Consider the following 25857-nt stretch of genomic DNA (forward strand, 5'->3'; position numbering starts at 1 on the left):
CTGGGAGACCCCGGCAACCAGACCATCATAGACTGGGAGACCCCGGCAACCAGACCGTCATAGACTGGGAGACCCCAGCAACCAGACCGTCGTAGACTGGGAGACCCCGGCAACCAGACCGTCATAGACTGGGAGACCCCGGCAACCAGACCGTCGTAGACTGGGAGACCCCGGCAACCAGACCGTCATAGACTGGGAGACCCCGGCAACCAGACCGTCGTAGACTGGGAGACCCCGGCAACCAGACCGTCATAGACTGGGAGACCCCGGCAACCAGACCGTCATAGACTGGAAGACCCCAGCAACCAGACCGTCGTAGACTGGGAGACCCCGGCAACCAGACCGTCGTAGACTGGGAGACCCCGGCAACCAGACCGTCATAGACTGGGAGACCCCAGCAACCAGACCGTCGTAGACTGGGAGACCCCGGCAACCAGACCGTCATAGACTGGGAGACCCCGGCAACCAGACCGTCGTAGACTGGGAGACCCCGGCAACCAGACCGTCGTAGACTGGGAGACCCCGGCAACCAGACCGTCGTAGACTGGGAGACCCCGGCAACCAGACCGTCATAGACTGGGAACCATCCAATGCCTGCCAGGCTCCTAACAGGGACAAGCTGGGAAAAATAACTAGAAAGACCTCTGTCAGTAAGAGCTATGACTCAAAGTGCATTAGCTTTCAGAGGCATTTCGGCGAGCCTGACTCATCGACTAGTATCTGTGTGTGTGTGTTGTGTGTGTGTGTGTGTGTGTGTGTGTGTGTGTGCGTGTAGCTCTGGCTCTGCCTTCTAGCATGTGGCGCTGAATGGGTTTGATGGATGACCATCATTGGGGCTTGTGGCTGAGATAAGATGCATGGAATGGAGAGAAGGGAGGCAGGACAGAGAGAGATGAACAGGACATAGACATGAGGAGAAAGAGAAGAGAAAGAGAAGAGAAAGAGGGAGAAAATACAGGGAGAGATAAATCCATAGGTGACTTAATGATGCTCAGTGTTTTAGATTATTAACCTTCATCTCTTCCTCCTTCCCTCCCTGCCTCATCCTCCCATTCTGCCACCCCTCCCCTCCACCCTCCTTCACTAGATCCATCCTCCCTAACTCCTCCGCTCCACCCCTCGGTCAATCCCTCTATCCTACATTCAGGCCCGACACCAATCCCTACATCACCTGTTTCCAATCTCTTTAGGCACAACAGGGAGAGCAAAGAGGGACCATGAGGAGAGAGACCATGAAGAGAGAGACCATGAAGAGAGAGACCATGAAGAGAGAGACCATGAAGAGAGAGACCATGAGGAGAGAGACCCTGAAGAGAGAGACCATCAAGAGAGAGACCATGAGGAGAGAGACCATGAGGAGAGAGACCATGAAGAGAGACCATGAAGAGAGAGACCATGAAGAGAGACCATGAAGAGAGACCATGAAGAGAGAGCACTGGTTCACCTCTACAAGGCATTCCATCTGACCTCTATGGCATATACTCTTCTGATGTTTTAAATGTCATGTGGAGCGAGGCTGTTCTGCTGGGAGGAGTGGCTGGTACGGGGGTATGGGGGCCGATGAGGATTGGATCGGCTGAGAGGACCAGCAGGCCTAGGGAGGCCTAGCGAGGACTTGGTGGATAACTGTGGAGTGACTGGCTGCCATGCCTTCATGTGTTAATACCTCCCAGCACGGTGCTGTGGCAGACACGCAGCACATCGACATAATGGTGCCCAGATGGGTCAGCCAGACGGTTAAATCCTGTCAAATACCACCACCTTCACAGAGACCAAGTCTTCCTTCCTCACCAATCTGATGGGTCAGCCAGACGGTTAAATCCTGTCAAATACCACCACCTTCACAGAGACCAAGTCTTCCTTCCTCACCAATCTGATGGGTCAGCCAGACGGTTAAATCCTGTCAAATACCACCACCTTCACAGAGACTAAGTCTTCCTTCCTCACCAATCTGATGGGTCAGCCAGACGGTTAAATCCTGTCAAATACCACCACCTTCACAGAGACCAAGTCTTCCTTCCTCACCAATCTGATGGGTCAGCTAGACGGTTAAATCCTGTCAAATACCACCACCTTCACAGAGACCAAGTCTTCCTTCCTCACCAATCTGATGGGTCAGCCGGACGGTTAAATCTTGTCAAATACCACCACCTTCACAGAGACCAAGTCTTCCTTCCTCACCAATCTGATGGGTCAGCTAGACGGTTAAATCCTGTCAAATACCACCACCTTCACAGAGACCAAGTCTTCCTTCCTCACCAATCTGATGGGTCAGCCGGACGGTTAAATCCTGTCAAATACCACCACCTTCACAGAGACCAAGTCTTCCTTCCTCACCAATTTGATGGGTCTGCCAGACGGTTAAATCATGTCAAATACCACCACCTTCACAGAGACCAAGTCTTCCTTCCTCACCAATTTTGGGACCCATAAAACCTGCTCCTCGTCATTGTCCTGAGGCAGCATTCAGAGGATCCAATTAGAAGTCCATTGCTGTTTCTGGGATCAGTTTGGCCTTTGAAACCCGAACGGCTGAGGTTATATAAGCCTGATCCTAGACCAGCACTCCTTATTGCTACAGAGTTTGACCTGCAGCTGCTCCAATGGCTGCCAATTAAACACCTTTATTGTCTAAATTGGTGATGTTAACAGTACAACAGTCCTGTTGACTAATGGAATGGCACATGGTAAGCAGGCTTTTGTTTTCTTTCACTGACTGATTGACATGCAGGTCAAACGTGTCCTTAATTCCCGTCCTGGGCCGCGGCGTCAACAAACTGCCTGTCTGCTTTCACTGGACACCTTCATCGGTTTGCAACGGAGCCGAAAAAAACCAAGCTATGCAAAAGCGTGAATAATCGCTGGGCAACACAGCTATGGGGGAGAAACCAGTGCACTAACACAGACAGACAGGAACCATGTCGGCCCAAACCTCTCTCCCTCGCTCTCTCTGGTAGACACAGACAGACATATGATCAGAAACATATTCTCCGCCCCATACATGGTCCCACATTCATAATATAATAATAAGAACACAAGCCAACGGAGCAGACACTATAATCCAAGTCGTACATGCTTTTGTTTTATTTACACGAGGCCCGTGCGGGAATCAAACACAGAACGTTCAGTGTTGTGCACGCCACGCTCTAGCAACCGAGCCACACAGGACAGGCAGTCTGTTCTGACTTGGGATCAGGTAGGGAGTCACAGCAGAAACCCACTACACCGCGGCCTCTGATTCAGTCTGTCTTAAGACGTCTTTCGAACAGCATTCTGCCTCCGTGTAAACTCTCTCTCTGGCTCTGTGGCCTTCCCGAAACAAACACTTAGGTGTGTCTAATTAAAGCTAACCGTCATTTGGCTTGCACTGGGGGTGTCAGCTAAACTAACACATCTCACTTTGCAACAACCCAACCGGCCCCCCCCCCCACCGCCCCCCCTCCCAGACGGGTGTGTGAGAGCAATGGGTCTGTGTTTGGCCCTGGGCTTCCCCTGTGGGCTTTGTCTATCTGTGGCTGGGCTGTACACAAACCAAACAAGAGAGCCAGAGAGAAAGAGAAAAAGAGTGAGGTCGTGAGAGAGAGAGAGAGAGAGAGAAAACCGAGAGTGCGAGAGAAATAGGGAGAGATACGGAGACAGAGGGGAAAAATGGAAAGAGAGAAGGACAGGAAGAGTGACACAGAGGAAGAGAGAGGAAAAGAGACAGAAGGAGAGTGAGAGGCAGAAAAAGAGGAAGACAGAGGGGAAAAAAGAGAGGAAAAGAGAGACAAAGAGAAGAAAGAGAGAGAGAGCATCCCCTGGCTCTTATCACTCTGATGCATTTCCTGCTGCTGGCACAGTTCCTGCATAGCTTATGAATAAGAAGGCTTTCATCCATCTAGACTGCTCCTTCAGCACACACACACACACACACACAGTCCCACCACACCCTAGAACTAGCTGTCCTGGTTCTTGCTTGCCACAGGCCCAGACTAGCTCCAGTCCCATTGATAGCGCCATAGGCTTTTTACCATTTAGTTCTTTTCATCAATGACATTGTGGGCAACCTTTAATTCTGTCTCTTTTGCGTAAAATAAGACGCAATCTTTTTTTTGGAGGATAGGGTATTTTTCTATAAATCTTTAACGATGCATAAAACGGACAATAATGAAGCCGTTACAAACGTTCACAGTAAAGTTTGGACACCGTGGTGACCACCCAGTGTCGTTTTCTCCTACTGCACACATGGATGAATGGAAACTACAGTAATAAAGGAATGCAATATCTGTCAGTGGTGAAACACATTGTAAAACACGACGTGACCCATTACCACTGTCTCTCCCTATTCACGGCGCACCAAGACACGGCGTACCCACCAGACAGACGGGCCAATAAGACGATATGAGACAGCACAACACCACAGTCGCCGGGATTATCCGCCCCCCCCACACCCCCACCCCCCACCCCCCCCCCCCCCGACAAAGAAGACCCTACACGCATAACCACACTCTCAGGAGGTCTGAACACAAAGAGAGAAAAAAGACGTCTTCTGAACGTCCTCCCTGGTCAGAGAAGCTCTCCTTTGTCACAGATGGAGTGGAGACTGGGATTTTAATCCTGCGTCTGGAGTTCTCTTTCACGGCTCAGGTCGTTACACAAAGTCTGTTTTTTTTTTAAGCGGAGGCAGGTATGTCTGTCTGTCTGAAGGGCAGGTTTCTAAGTGCTTCGGGACACATACTGGACTGGCGCTTCACAGAAGATAGATAGATAGAAAAAGGGGACCTGCGACAAGTTGTGATCGACGACACTGCCGAACCTCCTAACAACAAAGCACTTAACATGAAACACAGACTGACTGTGTGACAAAGTCCTTCCGCTATGACCTCCTGGGTGATGTTCACCGCCTCTCTTCACAGCCCCAGATCGACTGAGAAAACACACGGTCTCACCACCGCAAAGCAGCCAGCCAGCCCTTCTCCTCGCAAACAACAACTGCTATTCATTTTCACTTAAGCCTTGACTAAACCCAAAAGCAAAGTGTTGGCATGTACTACCATGATCCGTGTTCCCCAAACACACTGTGACACACACACACACACACACACTCACACACTCACTGTGGACATAGCTGGATGGTGTGTTTTAATAGGTTTAATACTGGCCTATTAAGCAGCATAGACATCTGGACAACACCGTCAGGCAGCACATGTGTCCACACACACACACACACACACACACCAAACACACAAACACACGTCGAAAGTTAGCGGCAGGCAGCTGAGCGCTTGCTAGCCTAGTCCAAATTAGTGGCAAGTTTTATTCCCCTGCTGTGGCAGGAAAATATCAAATGTGTTGCCATATGAGCGCCATAAAGACAGTTGTGGACCGTTTGATGCCTTCATGTGGGAGCCTTTAAGCTTAAACACTGTGTGTGCGTGTCTGTGTGTTTGTTTGTGCTCACACAAGCGTGCGCGTGTTTTCACGTGTTTTCTTTTACGCATACGTGCGTGTGCACCCGTCATGTTTGACGCCTCCGAGTATGGACCTGGCTGACCCTGGTAACACACACACAGACCCACACCCAAACACAGACCCACACCCAAACACAGACCCAGACCCAAACGCAGACCCACAACCAAACACAGACCCACACACAGACCCAAACACAGACTCACACACAGACCTACACACAGATCAAAATACAGACCTACACACAGACCCAGACCCACACACAGACCTACACACAGATCAAAATACAGACCTACACACATACCCAGACCCACACACAGACCTACACACAGACCCGGACACAGACCCAAACACAGACCCAAACGCAGACCCAGACCCATGCAGTCAGACAGCCCTGGGGTGGTCTTCCAGAGAGCCTGGGTACAGGGTATTATAATGGGCTAGAGATGTGGAACGAGTCAGGGCAGGATGGAGGTGGTGTGGGGGAACTGTATAAGGTTCTGCTGGTATACATTAACTGCTGAGTAAAACGCAAACGCATGTGATATAAATGTAGGTCTTCAGCCTGGGCTTAATCCTCTGTTGTCCTGTTCTTAAATCAGTGCAAAAAGTTTGCAGAGAAGAAAAATCCTGCAGCTCTCTCTCACTCTCCCTTCTCTCTCTCCCCCTCCCTCAACCACATCGCTGTCACTCTCTCTCCCCCTTTCACTCTGTCATTCTCTTCCTCTCTCTCCCCCTATCTCTCTCCTTTACACTCTCATTCTCCCACCTCTTTCTCTCCCTCCCTCCCACCCTTTCTCACTTTCTTTCTTTCTCTTTCCGAAGTCGGGGGAGTATTGTCTCTGCGTGCGGTAGCTGAGTAGACAATAGTCCCAGTCACACTTCCTGTATGTCTTTGAAAGTTTGTAAGAGGGGTTTTATTTCTGATAGAAGTGTTATTTCTATCATGTACCAAATGTATTTAGTGTATAAAACTAGTACGACACCACGACCCCCTTCCAAAAATACACCCTGCAAGGAACCCACCACGCACCAATTCAGGACGTACACGAGCAGGAGGCCACAAAGTACACACAAACACACACACACACACACACATGCACAACGCCCTACTGCCATCCCATAACCTTTAATCACAACCCTGAAGCCTGGACATCAAATGAAGCAAGAAAAAAAAAAAGAGAGAATCAAGAGTAATTAACGCAGTTTCATATGCAAATGTGATTATGCAAAAATACAAAGTCATTATGCTAATGTGTGTGTGCGTGTGTGGGTGTATGGGTGTGTGGGTGTGTGTGCATGTGTGTGTGCGTGCCCACGTGTGCATGTGTTTCCTTGAGCCTCCGTATAAAATATTCACAGCTCCAATCAGAGGGATCAGCCTCTCCATCTTTTATCTCCCTCTCCTCCCCCCTCCTCCCCCCTCCTCCCCTCTCCTCCCCCCTCCTCCTCCCCTCCTCCTCCCCTCCTCCCCCTACCCATCTCTTCAACACACTCTGCAGAGATATGACATATATAGTTATTTTAAAAGTAGTGCAGTCTGTGTGTGTGTGGGAGGGGGGGGGTGTGAGTATTCAAATAGTATTTAATATATGTAAATTACTTTCACATACAAATATTTCCTAGTAAGCATTTAGAGATGTAATTAGTCAAATTACACTGACTGAAATTCATACCCATGGGTTTAACCTAGGTACCTGAAAATGGTATTAGAAAATACCTAAAATTCAATACTGACATGGGAGGTCCAGGGGTGTGGGGCTGGTATGGGAGGTCCAGGGGTGTCTGGATGGTATGGGAGGTCCAGGGGTGTGGGGCTGGTATGGGAGGTCCAGGGGTGTTGGGCTGGTATGGGAGGTCCAGGGGTGTGGGGCTGGTATGGGAGGTCCAGGGGTGTCTGGATGGTATGGGAGGTCCAGGGGTGTGGGGCTGGTATGGGAGGTCCAGGGGTGTTGGGCTGGTATGGGAGGTCCAGGGGTGTGGGGCGGGTATGGGAGGTCCAGGGGTGTTGGGCTGGTATGGGAGGTCCAGGGGTGTGGGGCTGGTATGGGAGGTCCAGGGGTGTGGGGCTGGTATGGGAGGTCCAAGGGTGTGGGGCTGGTATGGGAGGTCCAGGGGTGTGGGGCGGGTATGGGAGGTCCAGGGGTGTTGGGCTGGTATGGGAGGTCCAGGGGTGTGGGGCTGGTATGGGAGGTCCAGGGGTGTGGGGCTGGTATGGGAGGTCCAGGGGTGTGGGGCTGGTATGGGAGGTCCAGGGATGTCAGGCTGGTATGGGAGGTCCAGGGGTGTCAGGCTGGTATGGGGGTTCATGCATCTGGGTACATAATGCAGCATGGGTTCCATTTCGTCCTAAATTCAGAACACTCTCTACTCTATTCTCTCCTATGTCAGTCTGAAAATATAAAATATTCCCATCACTAATCATTTATATATTACTACAAATAGCAATTCGCAATAACAAGTACATATTTTGGGGGGCTGTGTGTTTGAAAAATCTAACTTAGCCGTAAAAAAGAAACAAATATGTCTGAAAGCGGGTTTGATGGCTCGTTAAGTGTGTGTGTGAGTGTGTGTGTCTATATATGTGTGTGTATTTATGTGTGTGTGTGTGTGTATTGGTGTGTGTGTGTATGGGTGCGTGTGTGTGTGTGTGTGCGTGTGTGTGTGTGTGGGCCAGGCTGAAGCTGTTACACTGGCAGTCTACTGATTAGGGCAGCTGGGTGCCGGAGCGAGACGGAGACCCGGCCCGGCCATACAGAAGGGGTATGAATATGCAACACCCTGATTGCTTTTCATGATTAAAGCCTATTTAATATGCTAATGAGAGTGCGCCAGGTGATTAAAAGAGCAATGGGTGGCGGGGCCGGGAGACGAGGCCGACACGGCAGACGAGACATGGGAGATGAGCGGAGCGCTCTGACACATCTGAACACGCCCCTTGACGCTGGAGCACCAAGGGGGCGAAGAAACCGCGGACACAACCCGCAATACCGCTGCGACAACCACTAGGGCCAAAACGGCTAACGCCTGGCGAAAACCCAGTCGCCACCGCCGCCACAGAACTAGCCAGCACTGACCACAGAGCCATGACTTCTTCCCACATTGAACCAGAGAGAGAGAGAGAGACGTAAAATAGCACATTGAAATTTGGTTGGTTAAAAAAAAAAAAAAAAAAGGAGAGAGAGAAGGTAGAGAAAGAGATAAGGGAGAGTAGATAGAGTGAGAAAGGGATGGAGTTAAAGAAAGAGAAAAGGGAGAGTAGTTAGAGAGAGAAAGGGATGGAGTTAAAGAAAGAGAAAAGGAAGAGTAGATAGAGAGAGAAAGGGATGGAGTTAAAGGTGGATGTCTGTCTCGTGTTTCATGAAATATTCACACAGAGCTTACGTGTGTGTGCGTGCGTACGTGTGTGTGCGCGTGCGTGCGTGCGGCGTTGAGGGACTAGTGGTGAGGCTTTGAGTGTGTGAGGGGATGTCTGCTGATGAGATCTCCAAACTCTCCAGAGTGGATGTGAGACGCCCAGCCACAAGGTCAAAGCCAGGCCAGGGTCGTCGTGGAGACAGTAGCTCCGCCCTGGTGGCAGACCTGCACTGTCTGACGACACGTCGTTCTCGAAACATGAAACGTTCATGTACATCTCAAAAACGCACCTACAAACATACACACAGACCTCAACCGCACACAGACACCTCTCACACAAGGTTTGAGTCGTCCTGAGAAAGAGGACACAAAGGGGACAATTCTCATTGAACAACATCACCGTGGGGTGTGTGTGTGTGTGTGTGTGTGTGTGTGTGTGCATGCGTCTGTCTTTGGTGTGTGTGCATTCATTTAAATGTGCTAGCACTGCAGTGTCTACGCTCCACAGAGAACAAGGCCGAAGCAGGATGTTACAAAACCAAACCGCTCGCTGAGGTAGCGAAGGTGTGTTTTCTGACTGCGTGGGCAGACTGACTTGCATGCCAGTACTGTGTGTGTGTGTGTGTATGTGTGTATGTGTGTGCGTTTCAGAGCCCATGGATGAGCCGTGCTCCCTCTTTAACCACACCACTCTGCCGTCTGTGGCCCGGATAGGCTAGCGTGTGTTACTGCGCTCCTCCGGCGGCCGCGTCGTTCTAATTAGCCCTACGAAACACAATCGGGTTAGGCCGAAACTTTCCAAGACGGCTTTAAGTGGCAATCTAACGGGTTGAGTAAAGCTTGGAACGCTCCTGCGCCGTTTCGGTCATTAATTCAGCCCTAGAGGGCTGGCTTGTGCTGCATGCTTTAGATAAGGCTTGCCTTTTCCTCTGGTGAAACAAGTCATGGGAAGGTTACCGTTAAACTGTGGAAATGAAAGGAGACTCGATGGGGTGGGTAGGTGGGAGCTGATGATCCTGACACACCCGAACATAGAAATGCATATCTCTTTTCTGTCTGCTGACACTTGAAGGAGGTGGCGTCTGATGTGCTGCATTTGCTACGGTAAGGTATCCTGTCATGACCTGTGGTCATCTCATGGATATTCGGCCATGGCTTTATTTCTTATTCCCTGTCTGCCCTACTTTGCCAGACCAGTTCAGCCCGGCCCAGTCCTTCTTCGGTCTCCCAGAGTGCCAGCCTAAAGGCCAATGGATGCCATCGCTAAACACAAGCGTCCCGTAACAGCAGGAAATATGCAGATCTCCCCGAGATGTGTTTAAAGAGGCATCTGAAGTGTGTAATTTTGTCCTTTAATTAAAAAACTTCCATTATTTATAAATATAACTTGACAATTCACGGTTCCTGTAGAATTATTTCCCAGCTGTGTGTTAAACTGGCTCAAATTAAGATTCAACATCTGTAGTGCAGCAGTGACTGTCTGTCCCGATAACTTTGAGCTTGTCTGCCTGCAGCACCACATGCTAATACTAAACTGTCTCTTTAACCCAGATGAATGGGACTATATCCTCTATTAAACCTCCTCTGCAGCTCCCAGCCACAGCATTTTAATAAGCTTTCTTAACCTTTTTATGCGTCTGAATCTCCTTATGAACACACACAGGGCACGGCCATGGATTGGCTGTCGTGTCCCGGCACCACTGGTTTCAACTGCAGGACTGCTTCAGGCAGCTTTAGAGCTGAAATTGTCAAGCGTCAAGCTTGTGTGTGTATGTGTGTGTGTATGTGTGTACGTGCGTGTGCGTGTGCGTGTGAATGTGCGTGTGCGTGTATGTGTGTGGTTACTAATGAAATCATGCACCGGCCTATATTAAACCTCTTAAATGACTGTTTCAGGAAGAAATTAGCTGGGTTACTTTAGGAACCTACTGTATCTGTCTTGGTGTAGGTGAGATGTCTGTGTGTGTGTGTGTGTGCGCGCGTGCGTGTGCATTTTCGTTAATTTAGCTCCTCAGAGCATTTCAAACGTAAGTCCCTCCTTTCCCACTGGTTTCTGTAATGACCTTCTCTTCCCTATTGCTGTTTCACAACTCCAACTACAAAACACATCAGGGGAACATCTCTACGACAAAAAGCTGTGAAGTAGAAACGTTTAGAGAAACACACATACTATCGGGATCCATTTTGTGGACTGTATTGATTCGTTTCACAACACCCTAAAAAGACATGAAGAGCTGTTGATACTTTACTAAAGTGGCATTGTCCAATACAACCCCATAGTACTGTATGCTGTGTCTGCCATTTGCTTAGCAGACACTTCTCTCGAAACGGACAAAATCGATTCCACATATTTGTTTTACAGGTGACCCCAGTGGGAAGTGAACCTGCAATTTTGGTGTCGCTGGTACCATTCGCCAAGAAACTGAAAAACTGAGACACGGAATTGCTGCAATATATACAATCAGTACAATACTATAAAATAGAATTCTGTCAAATAGAATACTGTAAAAATACATTACTGTAAAAATACATTACTGTAAAATACATTACATGAGTACAACACAGGTGGACGATGTCTGATTGCCATCCCTATGAACATATCAACAGGTTGTTCCCAGATGCTGGCACAATGAGGATATTTATTGAAGAGCAACTATTTTGAAATACAAACACAAATTATGTGTATTGCCTTATGTAGACATTGTGCAATGTACTGTATATTTACATTACTGTGCCACATAAACTTTAAAAGGATTTTTTTTACAAATGCTGCATTTTGTTTTTATTAACTAGATGTCATTGTGTGTTTTGTTTTGGTTGTTCAAGGTATGGATTTAAGCAGAATTCACAGTAAATGGATTTTCTGAATAAATGTTTGCTTGGTGAGACGTCGACAAACAAAATGAATATGCCATATAATGTTTGGAATGTAACGCAAGTCCGTTTCTTTTCCCGTTATGCACCGAGAGTTTTGGAAATATGTGTAAAAATAACCAGCTAAAAAGCTGTGGGAAGTGGTTCATTCCCTACCTGGGATTCCCCTCTCCTGTTTGGGACAGACCCCTTTTGCTGGCGTCAGCCTTCTCTCCTCTTCCTCTTCCCCATGGGGGGTCACCTGCACTCCCACTTCCACCGGCACCGCCCCTCCTCGTGCCAAAACAGGGCTCCTCCTCTCACCCGGTTTGGGGAACTCTCCAGGGGCGCGGCCAGACCCCCTACACAGCCTCCTCTTGTGCTCTATGAAGACCAAGATGTCACCAAGGGGAAAGTTGGTCTGGCACCTTCCACAGGTCAGGAGGTCATGCTCCGCTGGTCCCACCCTCCTCTGTGTAGGAGTGGGGCTGGGAGTGGACGGCTCCGGGGAGCAATGTCCCACCCCCGACTCATGATTGGCCTCGGCTGTGGAAAGGGGAAAGAGAAGAAAAAAAACGTCAGGAAATCACTGTGTCATGAGGAACGATACAGAACATCTCAAGTCCAAAACATACACAGTCTATAAATGAAAACTAAAACTAATCACCAAACACAGTATACAGAAGACACGTTAAGAAAGAGGCTTATGACCTCCAGGGGACTTTCCCGGTCATGAGAAGGCTAGACTCATTCGACAACACCATGAAAAGGTATTAGGTTTGTACCTTCCAAATGCCATATTTCCATACCACCCCAGAGAACCTTCATACCATGTTGTCGCCGCACCAAAACAGTAGCTTAAAATATCCGCAAAAATAATAAACCGACAAACACAGGAGAGCTTCAGCCTTATCCGCACGAAGATCTCTGAGAAAGATCTGTAGAGGTGTGGCTGATGAGTACAAAGCTATGAGCCGTTTGAAGGCGGTCTACGAGTTTCCGGTGAAGATGTTGACTCTCCTCACTAGCCTCTGCCACAGGCAACCTCAGCACATCACACGACTGAAGAGTAGGTCATATTCACATGATGAGAGATGGCTTTATTCTTTGTGTGCAGCGAGGGGAGAGGGACCTTTGTGTGTGTGTGTGTGAGTGTGTGTGTGTGTTAACACAGGTGTTTTCTCCCCAGTGGCAGAAGAGCGACCACACTGAGACTCCTTCTTCACACAGGTGACATTGTCAGTGACAGGCCATAACAAAGTCTTGGTTAACACCGCAGGGGGAGCGGGCCGCCAGGGAGTCGGAGCGGGTCTGAGCGGGTACCCGGGAAGAGGCATTGATGCCTGGGATGGGCAGCATTCCTGGTCAGAGGTAGTTCACTGCATAGGGAGGAGGCTGCCATTTGGTAAACAGAGGCTTTCTCAGTGCTGATCCTCCATTATATCACTGTTTCCAGTGCACTCCCTAACCTGGCTATTGCCCTGAAGGGATTCTGTGACAGATGCTTTTCACACAGTATATTTCTCTTTAATGGTGCTTTGGAACATGGCCAGGTCATTTCCATGGTATAAAATAGGAAGACAAATATGTAGCTCTAACCTGAGCCGGACGGTAAATCATATGATGAGTCATTTTCTAGTGTCTACCGGTGTGGGTGTGTGTGTGCATATGTGCACGAGTTGGTGCGTGTGTGTGTGTGTGTGTGTGTGGTGTGGGTGGGTGTGTGTGTGTGTGTTATTGCGCATGTGTGCGAGAGTATCTGGGTGTCTTCCACATCCCAGAGGGGTTTCAAGATGGGTGATTCAAAAATGAACTAAATAAATTCCCAATGTGACTGCATCTATTAGCAGAGAGCATCAGGCTGATGGACAGCTGGCTATTTCCCTGTCGAAAGTTCACACTTGCTGTAAAAAATGAGAGAGAGTCTGGGAGGGAGAAAGAGAGAAAGAGCAAGGAGGAAATAGAGAAAGACGAAGAGAGAGAGAGAGAGAGAGAGAGAGAGAGAGAAAGGGAGGGAGAGCGGTAGAGATGTTTTTCGTTAATCCAGAGAGGGTTGGGTAACATGAGTTGGGTGTCCCTGGGGTAAGGAACGTAAATTAACAGGCGTTGTCACCATCACAATCAGCCACTGACAGGCTCACTCAGACATCTTCTCACCCCACCCAGGCACCCTCACAAACTCCTCGTACAAATTTCAGGGCAACAGAATGAGAGACACAAACACACACACGCACGCACGCACACGCGCACACACACACAGCAGGTCATCAGGTGTGTCCACGGTAACTGGCCTTGTGCCATTCTAAAGCAATGGAAAGTATTTTCTCGAAGTAAGAAGAGTGGAGATTCGCCTCAGGTACATGAGCGTAGCAGGCAAACTGTCCAATGTGACACATTCCACCAAATCAAATGGAAGGAAGGCCAATCATGTGCTAGCCTGGTTTGCCGTCTTCGTCCAGTATCATACCACAGCACTTCATGTTCATGGAATGTTAGATCGTGCTAGGACCTAAAAACGCCTCATAACATGAAAAACAACCTACAATCTAGAAAGATTAGGGTTATAGATCAGGTTAGGATTAGGATTAGGGAAGATGGAATTTTGTTTCTGTGTCCCCACTAGGTTAGTAATACTGTGTGTGGGTGTGTATGTGTATGTGTGTGTTTGTAGGCTGTGTTTAAATTGGTGAAACCAAATTATTCCACTCCAGTAACTAGATCTCAAATCAGTTTGTGTTTGCTATGAAGAAAAGGTGCAGGAATCAATCATAGACATTAACTCTGCCCCACGAATGTGGGCTCGGTGGCATCCCACCCCAGGGAATATTTTGATATCCTCCTTGGTTGAGCAACTATCACAAGTTTAGCAAGACGAGGGGAATCTAAGTGCTTTTAATGCTCAACAAGGTTAATTTGCACATAACTGCACACACACACACACACACACACACACACAACAGTAGCATTTAGCACAGTGCCAGTCTTATCAACTGTGAAGTTACTCTGGCAGAAGACTTAGAGCACCCCCTGTCAGTTTAACAAGGGTAGAGAGATCGAACTTGATACTGTGTCATTAGACCGGAAAGAACCCAGAAAAAATATACACTACCGTTCAAAAGTTTGTGGCCACTCAGAAATGTCCTTGTTTTCCATGAAAATATGCAAGGAATTACTTTGAATAGGAAATATAGCAAAATGAATAGGAAATATAGTAATTGACAATGGTTTAAAATATTGATTTTCAATCAAAAATAATAATTGTGTCCTTGAAACTTCGCTTTCATCAGAGAACCCTATATTTTCAGCAGTTACAGCATTGCAGACCTTTGGATTCTAGTTGTCAATTTGTTGAGATAATCTGAAGAGATTTCACCCCATGCTTCCTGAAGCCCCTCCCACAAGATTAAATGGCATTATAGGCACTTCTTAGGTACCATTCGGTCAAGCTGCTCCCACAACAGCTCAATAGCGTTGAGATCTGGTGACTGTTCTGGCCACTCCATTATAGACAGAACACCAGCTGACTGCCTCATTCCTAAATAGTTCCTGCATAGTTAGGAGCTGTGCTTTGGGTCATTGTCCTGTTGTAGGAGGAAATTGGCTCCAATCAAGTGCCTCCCACAGGAAATGGCATGGCGTTGCTAAATGGAGTATTAGCCTTCCTTCTTCAAGATCCCTTTTACTTTTACAAATCTCCCACTTCACCACCAACAAGGCACAACCAGACCATCAAAGATGGCGTCAAGCACTCCTCCAGCATCTTTTCACTTGGTTTGCATCTTATGAATGTTCTTCTTTGTGATCCGGACACGTCAACTCTTGATTTGTCTGTCCATAACACTTTTTTCCAATCTTCCTCTTTCCGGTGTCTGTGTTCTTTTGCCCATCTATATCTTTTCTTTTTACTGGCCAGTCTGAGATACGTCTTTTTCTTTGCAACTCTGCCTAGAAGGCTAGAATCCCAGAATTGCCTTTACAATGTTGATGTTGAGACTGGTGTTTTGCGGGTACTATTTAATGAAGCTGCCAGTTGAGGACCTGTGAGGCGTCTGTTTCCCAAACTAGACAATCTAACGTATTTGTCCGCTTGCTCAGTTGTGCACTGGGGCCTCCCACTCCTCTTTCTATTCTGGTTAGAGCCAGTTAGCGCTGTTCTGTGAAGGGAGTAGTCCACAGTGTGGTAGGAGATCTTACGTTTCTTTTCTCTCACATGGAATAGCCTTCATTTCTCAAAACAAGAATAGACCAACGATTTTCTGGCCCTTTTAAGACTCTCATCGAACCCAAAATTGCTGATGCTCCAGATACTCAACTAAAGAAGGCTAGTTTTATTGCTTCTTCAGTCAGCACAACAGTTTTCAGCTGTGCTTACCTAATTGCAAAAGGGTTTTCTAATGATCAATAGCCTTTTGAAATGATAAACTTGGATTTGCAAACACAATGTGCCAACACAGGAGTGATGGTTGCTGATAATCGGCCTCTGTACGCCAATGTAGATATTCCATTTAAAAAAAAATAATAATCATAACTCTCCAGCTACAATAGTCATTTACAACATTAACAATGTCTACACTGTATTTCTGATAAATTTGATATGGACCAAAAAAAAGTATTTTCTTTCGAAAAACAAGGACATTTCTAAGTGACCCCAGACCACTGAACGGTAGTGTATGTATGCATATATATTAGGGAAAGCAACATTTGACTAGATTGACAAAAGACTAGTTTAGACTGACTGATTAGATTCAAAGGAACCCGGTAACGAGTCCTCATGCATTTCAAAAGTAATGTAGAGATAAAATAATACGTTGCTTTGTTGCCTCAGCTCATTCTGGGACGTATCTGACAGTTTAAGAAATGTCTAGAATGAGTTTAGACCTGTCCTACCCCACCCACCCCCAACCCCGTCTTCACCCTTCAGATACTTAAAGCTGACACACACACATGCCAATGCACCTTCACACACATGCATGTCCGCGCGCACACACACACACCAATACACATGAAGACAGCACACAGAAAAGCCCAGGAGATCATCTGCTGTCTTCAAAATAAATGAGACAACGCCACGAATGATTCACAAACAGATGGTAATGATCAAAAATTCAAGTGACAAGCGATCCTGTTTAACTGTGCATGCGTTTTCACAGGCCAAGGCAGAAGGAGCTGGTGCAGCAGCGTTGTGCAAGGATAGGGCACCGAAAATGTGTGTGTGTGTGTGTGTGTGTTTCATTAACTTATCCCCATGTAATCTATCTATCTCACTGATGTCTCATATCATAAATCTGCATTCACCATTTCAAAACACAAGGGATAAAATTCGTCCATGTCGATGACATTAACAAAATGTGCTATAAAAGAGGTTCATATTTTAATTACTGAATTTGAGATGCATGGAGAAAACAACTGTTATTATAAAAATGGCATGAATGAATACAAAGTCTAATACGAAATTTAACAATGTATAAATATAAATACAGATTGTCATATGAAATGTAAACTTAAAGTTAAAACTTGTTAACTGGATTATTGATTTTTTTTTTTATTGAAATAAATAGGTTTATTTAAATCTCAAAGCCAAGTCAGGATGTAAAATCAGGTGATCTGGTTCTATTTTGGATCATTTTCTATTGTTTTGGATAGTTTCCTAGTGTTTTGTGGTGAAAGACCCAACTGTCAATCATAACATGTCAACAATCTTACTCATAGACTGGTAAGAAATGTTTTAGCAATTAAAAAAATTATTGTGAAGCATTCAATTGCCCCTCCCTATTTCACAAAAGCTTTCAATTTCAACATTTCAACATTTCTATCCTGTTAGTTTTCTTTGTCTCTATCGCAATTATTTATTCAACATCTTGACATGGGCAAATACTATTTTCTTTTATTAAAACCGCATTTGATCACAGAATATAGAAATTTGAAATGAAAGTATTTTTTTTTCTCTGAGAAAGGTTCACCTTTAATGGCTCAGTAGTTCACATTTAATCAGAAGTGTATTTGGTCCTGCAAAAGGTAGACAACAAAGAACAGATAACGGCAAACGAGTGGCAAGTATTTAACACACATGGATAAGAGTGGACTGCACGTCGACAGTTTCATTATTTTATAACCAGATAGAGGGAGCGGAGCAAAGCTTCTCTGGGACAAATTACGGGTTGTGGGGGGGTACAGTATGGCGAAAGGACCTGTTTGGGTGGCATTAATGTTTTTGGGACCTGTACTGCTCAAGGAGAATATTTGGGACCTTGGTTGGGGGGGGGGGGGGGGGGGGGGGGTCCTTGGTGAAAAGGGGCCTTTGCAGGACACGTCTGCAAAACAGCCTTTCCACATGTGTCCTTGTCCTGGACTTACGCAGGAACTTGATGGAAGTCGCACCAAGTTATACGACAAAAGCACCAGTTATCCTTTTATTATCGACATCCTCGTGACTAGGAGAATAAAATGGTGGCAGTTTCCTAGTTTGTATCATCTGCAGCATTTCACAGCCACTTGGGGAGATCGATGAGCACACACACACACACACACTTGCGCGCACACACACACACACACACACAAATAGACTAAGCCGTTATTTAATCTGAATGTAAACAGATACTGTATTAGCATATGCTAACTCCACCTCTGGTAGTCAATACAAAGTGGTCTAACATCCTTATACTCACTGTCCATTCTTTAGGAGATCTAAAGAGATAGCCCGTTCCTTCATGTGCTAATTTTGAATAAACAAACAGGACAAGGTATGCACATAGGCCCTCATCTATTACAACACTTTAAGAACATCCTTGATCTGAAACTGTGACCTGAGGATCTCTGAGACGCAAAAAACACCCTGCATTCCAACAGAAAATTAGCTTCATCCATTATTTGATTAATAACCAGACATTTTCAAGTAAAAAAAAAAATCTCTAATTTCCAAGCAAGTGAAATCAATCTATAGTCTTTAAACTGTCAGACAGAATTACCAAGTATAAATCATAGCTATCGGCTCTTACAGTTTATGCCTGTTGAGATGATTTGTTTCTGCACACCTGTCTACAGTATGTGCAAGTCTGGGAGGGAAAGAGCGAGAGGAAAAAGCCGAGTGAGAAAGAGACATAAAGAACTAGGGGGGAGAGAGAAAAGGACAAATAAAAAGAAAGAAAAGAAAGAAAAATGGAGATAGACAGTGAGAGACAAAATTTGAAGTAAACTCAGTATTTACAACTAGTCACAACATCCAGAAAAATGCAGATTTTCTGGTTCTCTCCTCCTCTTCCCAACATGAGTGTGACCTCCCGGCCCATTGCCGCAGGCTAACGACCTGGCTCAGCCGGTCTTTAAACAGACACCATGTTAGGCCCAGAAGATCTCACTGAAATTATGGCAGTTTGTTTTTTTTTCCCTTCGTCGACTTGACATCCTCCTTCGGCCTCAACCCTCCTTCCCTCCTTCCCCCGATGGCTGTACCCCCCCCCCCCGACCTGGGGGATACGGTGTGCTACAGCAGAGCAGCTCGCCCAGTCACCATCTAAAAGCTCTTCTCATGAGCCCCCTTTGTGTATTTGGGTACACTGATCCACTGGCCCTTTACATAAAGACAACCAAATGACAGCACACACACCAGAGCATATTTACACACACACACACACACATTATAGGTGGACAGAAGAAAGGAGAGGTGGAGAGATAGACGGACAAACACACACACTCAAAGCACACACCAACTACACACACAAACACACACACGCACACAATATACACCAACTAAACGTACAACATATAACACACACAAATATCAAGACATACACACTATCTCTCTACGAGTGTACAGTCCAATTAAATTCCTCCAGGGAACATTTGCTTTGTATTTTACTTTAAAGTCTAATCATTTATAGAACTAGTTGGTTAGAGGTCAGTAACTGTTCGGTCCACTCTAGACACACACACAGCTATTGTACACACACACTCAGCTACAAACAGAGACACACACACACACACGCACACACACATCCGCTAGTTGAATAGGATCTCTGTGTCCTGCAAGCTGTCAACCTGAAGGCATTGCAGGTTGAAATGACAGCTAGGTAATTCAATAAGTAGGTGAGTGTTGATATTTGTCCATGTTCACATGTGTTGCATAAGCAAATTGGAAATACATTTTCTTACGGATCCCACACTCCTCAGAGAAAATGGCTGCACATAAAAGGGTCAGAAGTTATCGAGCCCCTCCCTGGAAAGGTTAGAGTCACCCGTGATACAGGTCTACACAGCTTTAGATAACCTCCATCTTGCGTAACTCCTTATTCTCTTTTTGGAAAACTAACACTAACTGGGAACTAACTGGGAAACATTTTGGGCCCACGTGTCGACCGCTCATATAGGCGTTAATGGGGCTTAAACCCTGGGTCTTGGGGGAGGGAGGAGGGGGGTTCGTCAAGGTGGAAATTCCCCCTCCAGTCCTGTGTGAGCAGCATTCCAGGGCTGTTGATGGACTTCAAAACAGTGACAACCCTGCCTTAGGCCAGCCTGTCCGTCACCTTCACCCATTTTTCGCGGCTGATAAACTGTGAGGTGATTTCCGTGACAGAAAGTACACAGTCTTACTGCCCCGGGCTGTAGCGTCTCTGACAACACACACGCACGTCTTTCACGGTCACACGTGTCATCCAGCGGCACGGCAATCTGGCAAAACTATACCTATTTCAACTCAGAAGCAGTTTGCCTTGTGGAACGGGTGGGTGTTAACCAGGACTCATTAAACCCACCTGTAATACCGAACGCGTAATAACGGCTGCATTCTAATTGTCTTACAAGCGCGTGCGGTTAGACGAAGTATAAAACCAGTCTGTAAGTCCCTGCAGCTCGCTAACCAACTGACAGCGGAAACGGAACAGCTGCAGCTCACAGGGATCACAGCAGAGCAACTCAGATGGAGGCTGCATGCCTAGGAGGCTAGCTACACCAATACACAACATCAGCCCGCGAGGTCATACCACAACTGACAATAACATGATCTACGTAGAGGTTCTAATGTAGGCCTTCCTTTGTCTTGGTGGAATTAAAAACATGCAAAATGCTTGTCCAAATATATAAAGTTAAGTAGTAGGCTTTTATTCGTGCTGGTACGATTATATTCGACATTTACTTTTATTTGAATTGGCTCTGATAGCTGTGGTTGAGGATTAAAACGCGGAAAGATTAAAAAGTCATAATTGAAATACATATTAAACCGTATGCAGAGTAACGTGCTGTAAAAAGGAAACAGAGTAAATTATTACATGTTTAAATGCTCGTGGTTAGGACAGAATGTACCTAAACGTTCTCAACACGAAACAGATTGGCCAAAGATTACATAGACCTCTGTTATGAATTAGCTAGATTAGACCACTATGAAATTGGATTTAAGCACGGGAGAGAGCGCTGGGAAAACTCCGTATTGATTTAATTGATTCAAAATTGGATTATCTGACGCTTTTTAATCATATGCCCACAAAACTCTTCAACCAGTTGTAATCTGATATAACGGGCCGTGCCTGGGAAAGTCGCATTGATAAACAAGGCTTTCTCATGATTTACGGGATTAAATGAAGGCCTGGCCAACCGAATCCAACACGAGAAGTAGGAAATAGTTCTGATGCATTTTGGCGACCTTGGCGGTACTTGAGATTGCCCGCCCTTCTGAATCCATAGGTTAAGTAATCCCAAACCAATAACTAACTAATACAACCATGATCCATATGCTTATTTCCTCAACTAAACTTGCTGTCCAGGTGTGACGTTTTGCAAAAAAAAAAGTGTAGGCCTACCACGCACAACATGCCAATAGGCTCGTCTGAAAGGTTGGTGTAGACTGAATAAAATACAGGCACCAGCCTATATGCACCTGCCACATTGACATAATTAATATTCATAATATGGTAGAATTGATGTAGGCAATAACATGCTCAGAATGCTTATTGGAATTGGTTAAATTGAATAATAAAGGATCTGCGAGAAATCATGAACCACATGAGGAAAATTCATTTCACGCAAAGATCTAATATCAGCATTCACGAAGGATGTGTGAGTGTGTGTTTGTGTGATCTATAAAGGATAAGTCGTTATGCACAAATAATCTAATTGCTACTTTTTTTTTCTCAAAGACACTCAAAGTTGTATAAGCAACATATTGCACTTTCAAAACACGTGCAATTAGCTCAGTTCGTTTCAATAACACCAGACACTAAATAGTTACTCAAAGGAGAACCAAATGTTAATGTTTAATAAAGAATTTTAGTTTTTTAGTTTTAAATTGCAACAATAAATACCATATTCATGTTTCACAATAATTTTGTTTTAAATGTTGATAAATACTACGCAAAAAACCTAATACGCCGTAAGCATCAATGGACTTTCGAAAATATATATGCCATCAGTCGTTCATGACAAAAAAAGTTAATCTGCACTTTTTATTTTTGAAATTATTTTAGACGGTGATAAAAATAAATCCATTAAAATAAATCCATTCAATCCATCTTGCAACTTGGCTTATAACTTGAGGTACTAAATATCTAGGCTGTAGAGTAGCCTAATATAGCTTATTTGTTTTAAATAAATCCTACAACTGATTCGGGATTTTTTTATAGGTCAATGCAAAAAGTCAACATTCAAGATATAGTCAATTGATACACAAGGTCATTATACTCACGTCGTATTGTTTCTCTTTGCGACAGTGATAGGTGCTGCGGGTTCCCCTGCTTGCGACGGGACATTGCCCCTGCATCTACTCTGGCATCGCCCGTAGACCTGCGCTTGGAGTCGGCTTGCTCCGTGGTGCTCCTTCGCTGCTTTGACTGGTACCCGGTAACCTTTACAAATTCCTTACAGTTCAGATGACTATCAGAAAGCTACTGTCCGTGGAAAAGAGCTTAACAGTGTTTTTATTGAGGTTTGTTGAAAGGCGGGTAAAAACCGTTGGTCAACTGTCCAGTACTCTTATCGCAGAATCACTTCACACCTAAAGCGCAACACCTGGAGTGGTCGCAGGAAGCTTTAAGATAGAACAGACACCAGCAGGTGCAAATATTTATATTCTGTTATCTTGCGTTTATCAAAACTGACGGGATTATTGCGATAATTGCAGATAATAAAGATGATTTCTGTTTCGACCAAGGTGCCCTATTCTGCAGCGCGCTGAGTTCAACTGTCACCTCTTCTTCTCCTCTGGGTCTTTTTAGAATTAGAACCAATTAGCTTCTAATTCTATCTGAAGCCCCAGATTCCTTCAGTGTTGGGTCTGCCAGGTGATGTGAGCTTTGGCACCATTCAGTCCACACGGCGCGTGTCTTGGCAGTGGTGAACGGAATGGCACGGAACTCTCCGCTCTAGGAGTTGAGGGGAGTTGGAGACAACAGCACAGCCAGCCACCTCCTCTTTCTCTCCCAGCCAGTCGAGGTCCAGTGTTTCTTAATGGCTTCTTCTTTCACAGAGACGTGAGAAGTAATGTCGCTCTGGGAGAACCCCGCGTGTGTGTGGCTGGGGTTGCCTCCGTAAAATTGGATAAGAATTCAAGTTCAAGTGTGGACGTGACGTTGCGTCCTCGCAGAGAGACATCAGAGGGACTTCGGGAGCAGTGGGGGCGACTAGTGGTGATTCGCCCGCCCATTGGCTCACCTGGAGTGGGATATCATTAGCACGCTCGTTTGGTGCGGAAAGGAATTAGATGGACAAGAAGAGGGGGGAACCCGAAGCAACCCTTGCGCATTCAGCGCAGACCAACCGTTCTAAATCCGCTTTGCAATGATAATGATGGGATATCATGTAACGAATTTCAAGGTGGATTTTGAAAAAGCTTTAAACGGGCATTGATAAAGCTACTTTGAGTCTGATTAGGCCTAATTATTTGAATAGTTAGTGTAACGCATTAGAACTCATAAGTGATTGAGTGCAAAGCTTTGCTTTAAAATGAGATATGGCTGCAGACAATCGCTGTGGCAAAAATGTGTTACAACCACCATATTACTAGGTCAGTGTTTCAGTTGTTTGTGATGTTGTACATAGTTATTTTTGTATTCCATTCTCCCTTTTTTAATAACATCTGGTAGGCTACTTTTTCGTTCTTGCACTAAGACTCAGTTATTCTTAGTATAGCTCCGATTTGACAGCCGCTTCACTGAGGATGTTTTTTTATTTGCAACGTCTGTGATACGTGCCTTAACAGAATGTCCTGAAAATCTGGATAACAACGGATGCTAAATTACCAAAATGTATAATTCAGCTAAGAGTAAAATCCATATTTTATGAAAGTTAATTGTATTAAATTGGGGTTATTTTACAAAAAATATATATAATTGTGTTGACATAATGTGCTATAATGATTCCAAAATGCCATATTGTACCACATTTAAAGCACGACAAATAACTCAAATCCATTGTTACATGTTCTACAATAGGCTGACCGGACAGTTGGGCCTACTGTGTCAAAGGGGAAATCTCACCTTTGTGTTTGTCTGTGTTCTACAAATGTATCTATACGTAGCTACGAAGCAACAGTACCCTCTGTTGGCATTACGATGTTAAGCGCTACGCATTTATTATGGCACTATTCTTCCCTCGTGCTGTTAGTTAACTGGATGCCATTCTACAGACTGGTAAAAATACGATTGTCTTGTTACACTGTCCGATCTTCTCACATTATGAGTTAGCATTAAATTGTTGGGCTTTGTCTAGGTTGCCTTTTCTAGTATTTTATTTACATTTAATTTTCGTGGACAAATTATGTATGTTTAGCCTTTTTTTTAAAAAACAGCTTTTATTACAAAACAACAAACGTTGTTTAAACTCTAAACACATTTTCAGATCACAATGAATAACAAAATACAAGACAAAATCTAACAGTCACGTTTTCACAAAAAGTAAACTAACTGCTGAGTGATTCAACATTTATATTAAATATAACATGCTATTACTTAAAATTTGAATGCATTAATTTTCCTTTCAATTGGTGTTTATTAAGTACATTAAAAAGTTGCTTTTCTGTGAAAGAATGGCATGGTTATGATAACATGAAAAATATTAAAATGAGCTGACCGACGATTGGCCAACTCAGCCTTTTGAATCAGCATGAGCATACCACCCTTCAGGTTTGGGTTCCTCAAACCAGTGAGTTATTCCCCCAGGTGCCAGACACCACTAGGACATTTACTGCAGCCTCAATGACAACCTACCCACAAAGAGACAGCTTGATGCAAAACAGTGCAGGCCAAACAGTGCAGGTCTTTATTTTATTCTTTTGATTACAGCACACCTATGCTGTGCTTGTATTACATTTTGAATCACTTTGGTGCTTTAAACAAGTAACATTTGTAATTTCAAAGGTATTAAATATAGTATATCGTGGACGTATCCCCAGGACACTGCAACCATCAGGATGACCCTCTATAAAACTGATGACTAGGCAGGGATGAAACCTATCAAGGAGTCTTTTGAGAGGCCACTGGCAATCTGATAGGAGTCTGGTTAAATGAAGCACTACTTTATATTGAAAGCTTTGCCATAAAACATCCCTTAAATCAAATGTTTATTGATTGCTGGTCACCATAAATTGCATTATGAAACTAAATGATCCACTTGAGACATAGAAAGTTAAATATCGGATTCCCTTATAGGGGGTAAATTGTTAACTTAATAGGTCATTATTCCAGACGGTGTAATATTCTGTGTCTGTTCCAAAGCATTTAAATAGTTAAGTGATGTATATTCCCATGGACCTCTCCACTGAATATCCTGTCATGCCACAATTATGTTAAAACAAGAAGCATGTATCTAATCAAGTGCCAATCCTATAAGCTACTGCAAGATTATTTGCTTTGTTGTTCAATTAATTGTACAATCAAGGTGATTGAAAATGTAGTATAAATAAAAGAAAGTATGCTAAAAGATAAAAAAAAAACAGTGGGCACAATTTCCATATAAGATCATCTGCGGGAGAGAGTGTAGGCAGCTATGAATATTATATGATGGGCCATTTTAAGAGCATTAGAAGTCTGATTGCTTGAGGCCAGGCCTATGGGACATCCAGGAAACTAATTATTTATACAAATGAAACCTCATAACAGCTCTGTCTCAATTCATCACAACCCTGAATGACTAACAAGAGTCCCTGCTCCAGCAGTCCTATCTCTGTGACTCCTATCTCTGTGACTCCTGTCTCTGTGACTCCTATCTCTGTGACTCCTG

At 45.0% G+C, this 25857-nt stretch overlaps 1 protein-coding gene across 2 annotated transcripts in view; it reads right to left on the reverse strand.

The window, feature by feature from the left end:
* Positions 1–23894, reverse strand: part of LOC105024351 (B-cell lymphoma/leukemia 11B-like) — a 36968-nt gene extending 13074 nt beyond the window's left edge. The window contains exons 1-2 of one of the 2 annotated variants that reach the window (XM_013140297.4): positions 22328–23894; positions 11836–12204 (exon numbers count right to left, since the gene is read on the reverse strand). In XM_013140297.4, the coding sequence (XP_012995751.2) occupies positions 11836–12204; positions 22328–22391 (433 nt within the window). In that variant the 5' untranslated portion in view covers positions 22392–23894. Of the gene's footprint in view, positions 1–11835; positions 12205–12443; positions 12686–22327 lie in introns of those variants that run through there. The other variant, XM_013140298.4, reaches the window with a different exon arrangement.
* Positions 23895–25857: the final 1963 nt, after the last annotated feature.

This window comes from Esox lucius, chromosome 23, assembly GCF_011004845.1.
Source record: "Esox lucius isolate fEsoLuc1 chromosome 23, fEsoLuc1.pri, whole genome shotgun sequence".
NCBI lineage: Eukaryota > Metazoa > Chordata > Actinopteri > Esociformes > Esocidae > Esox > Esox lucius.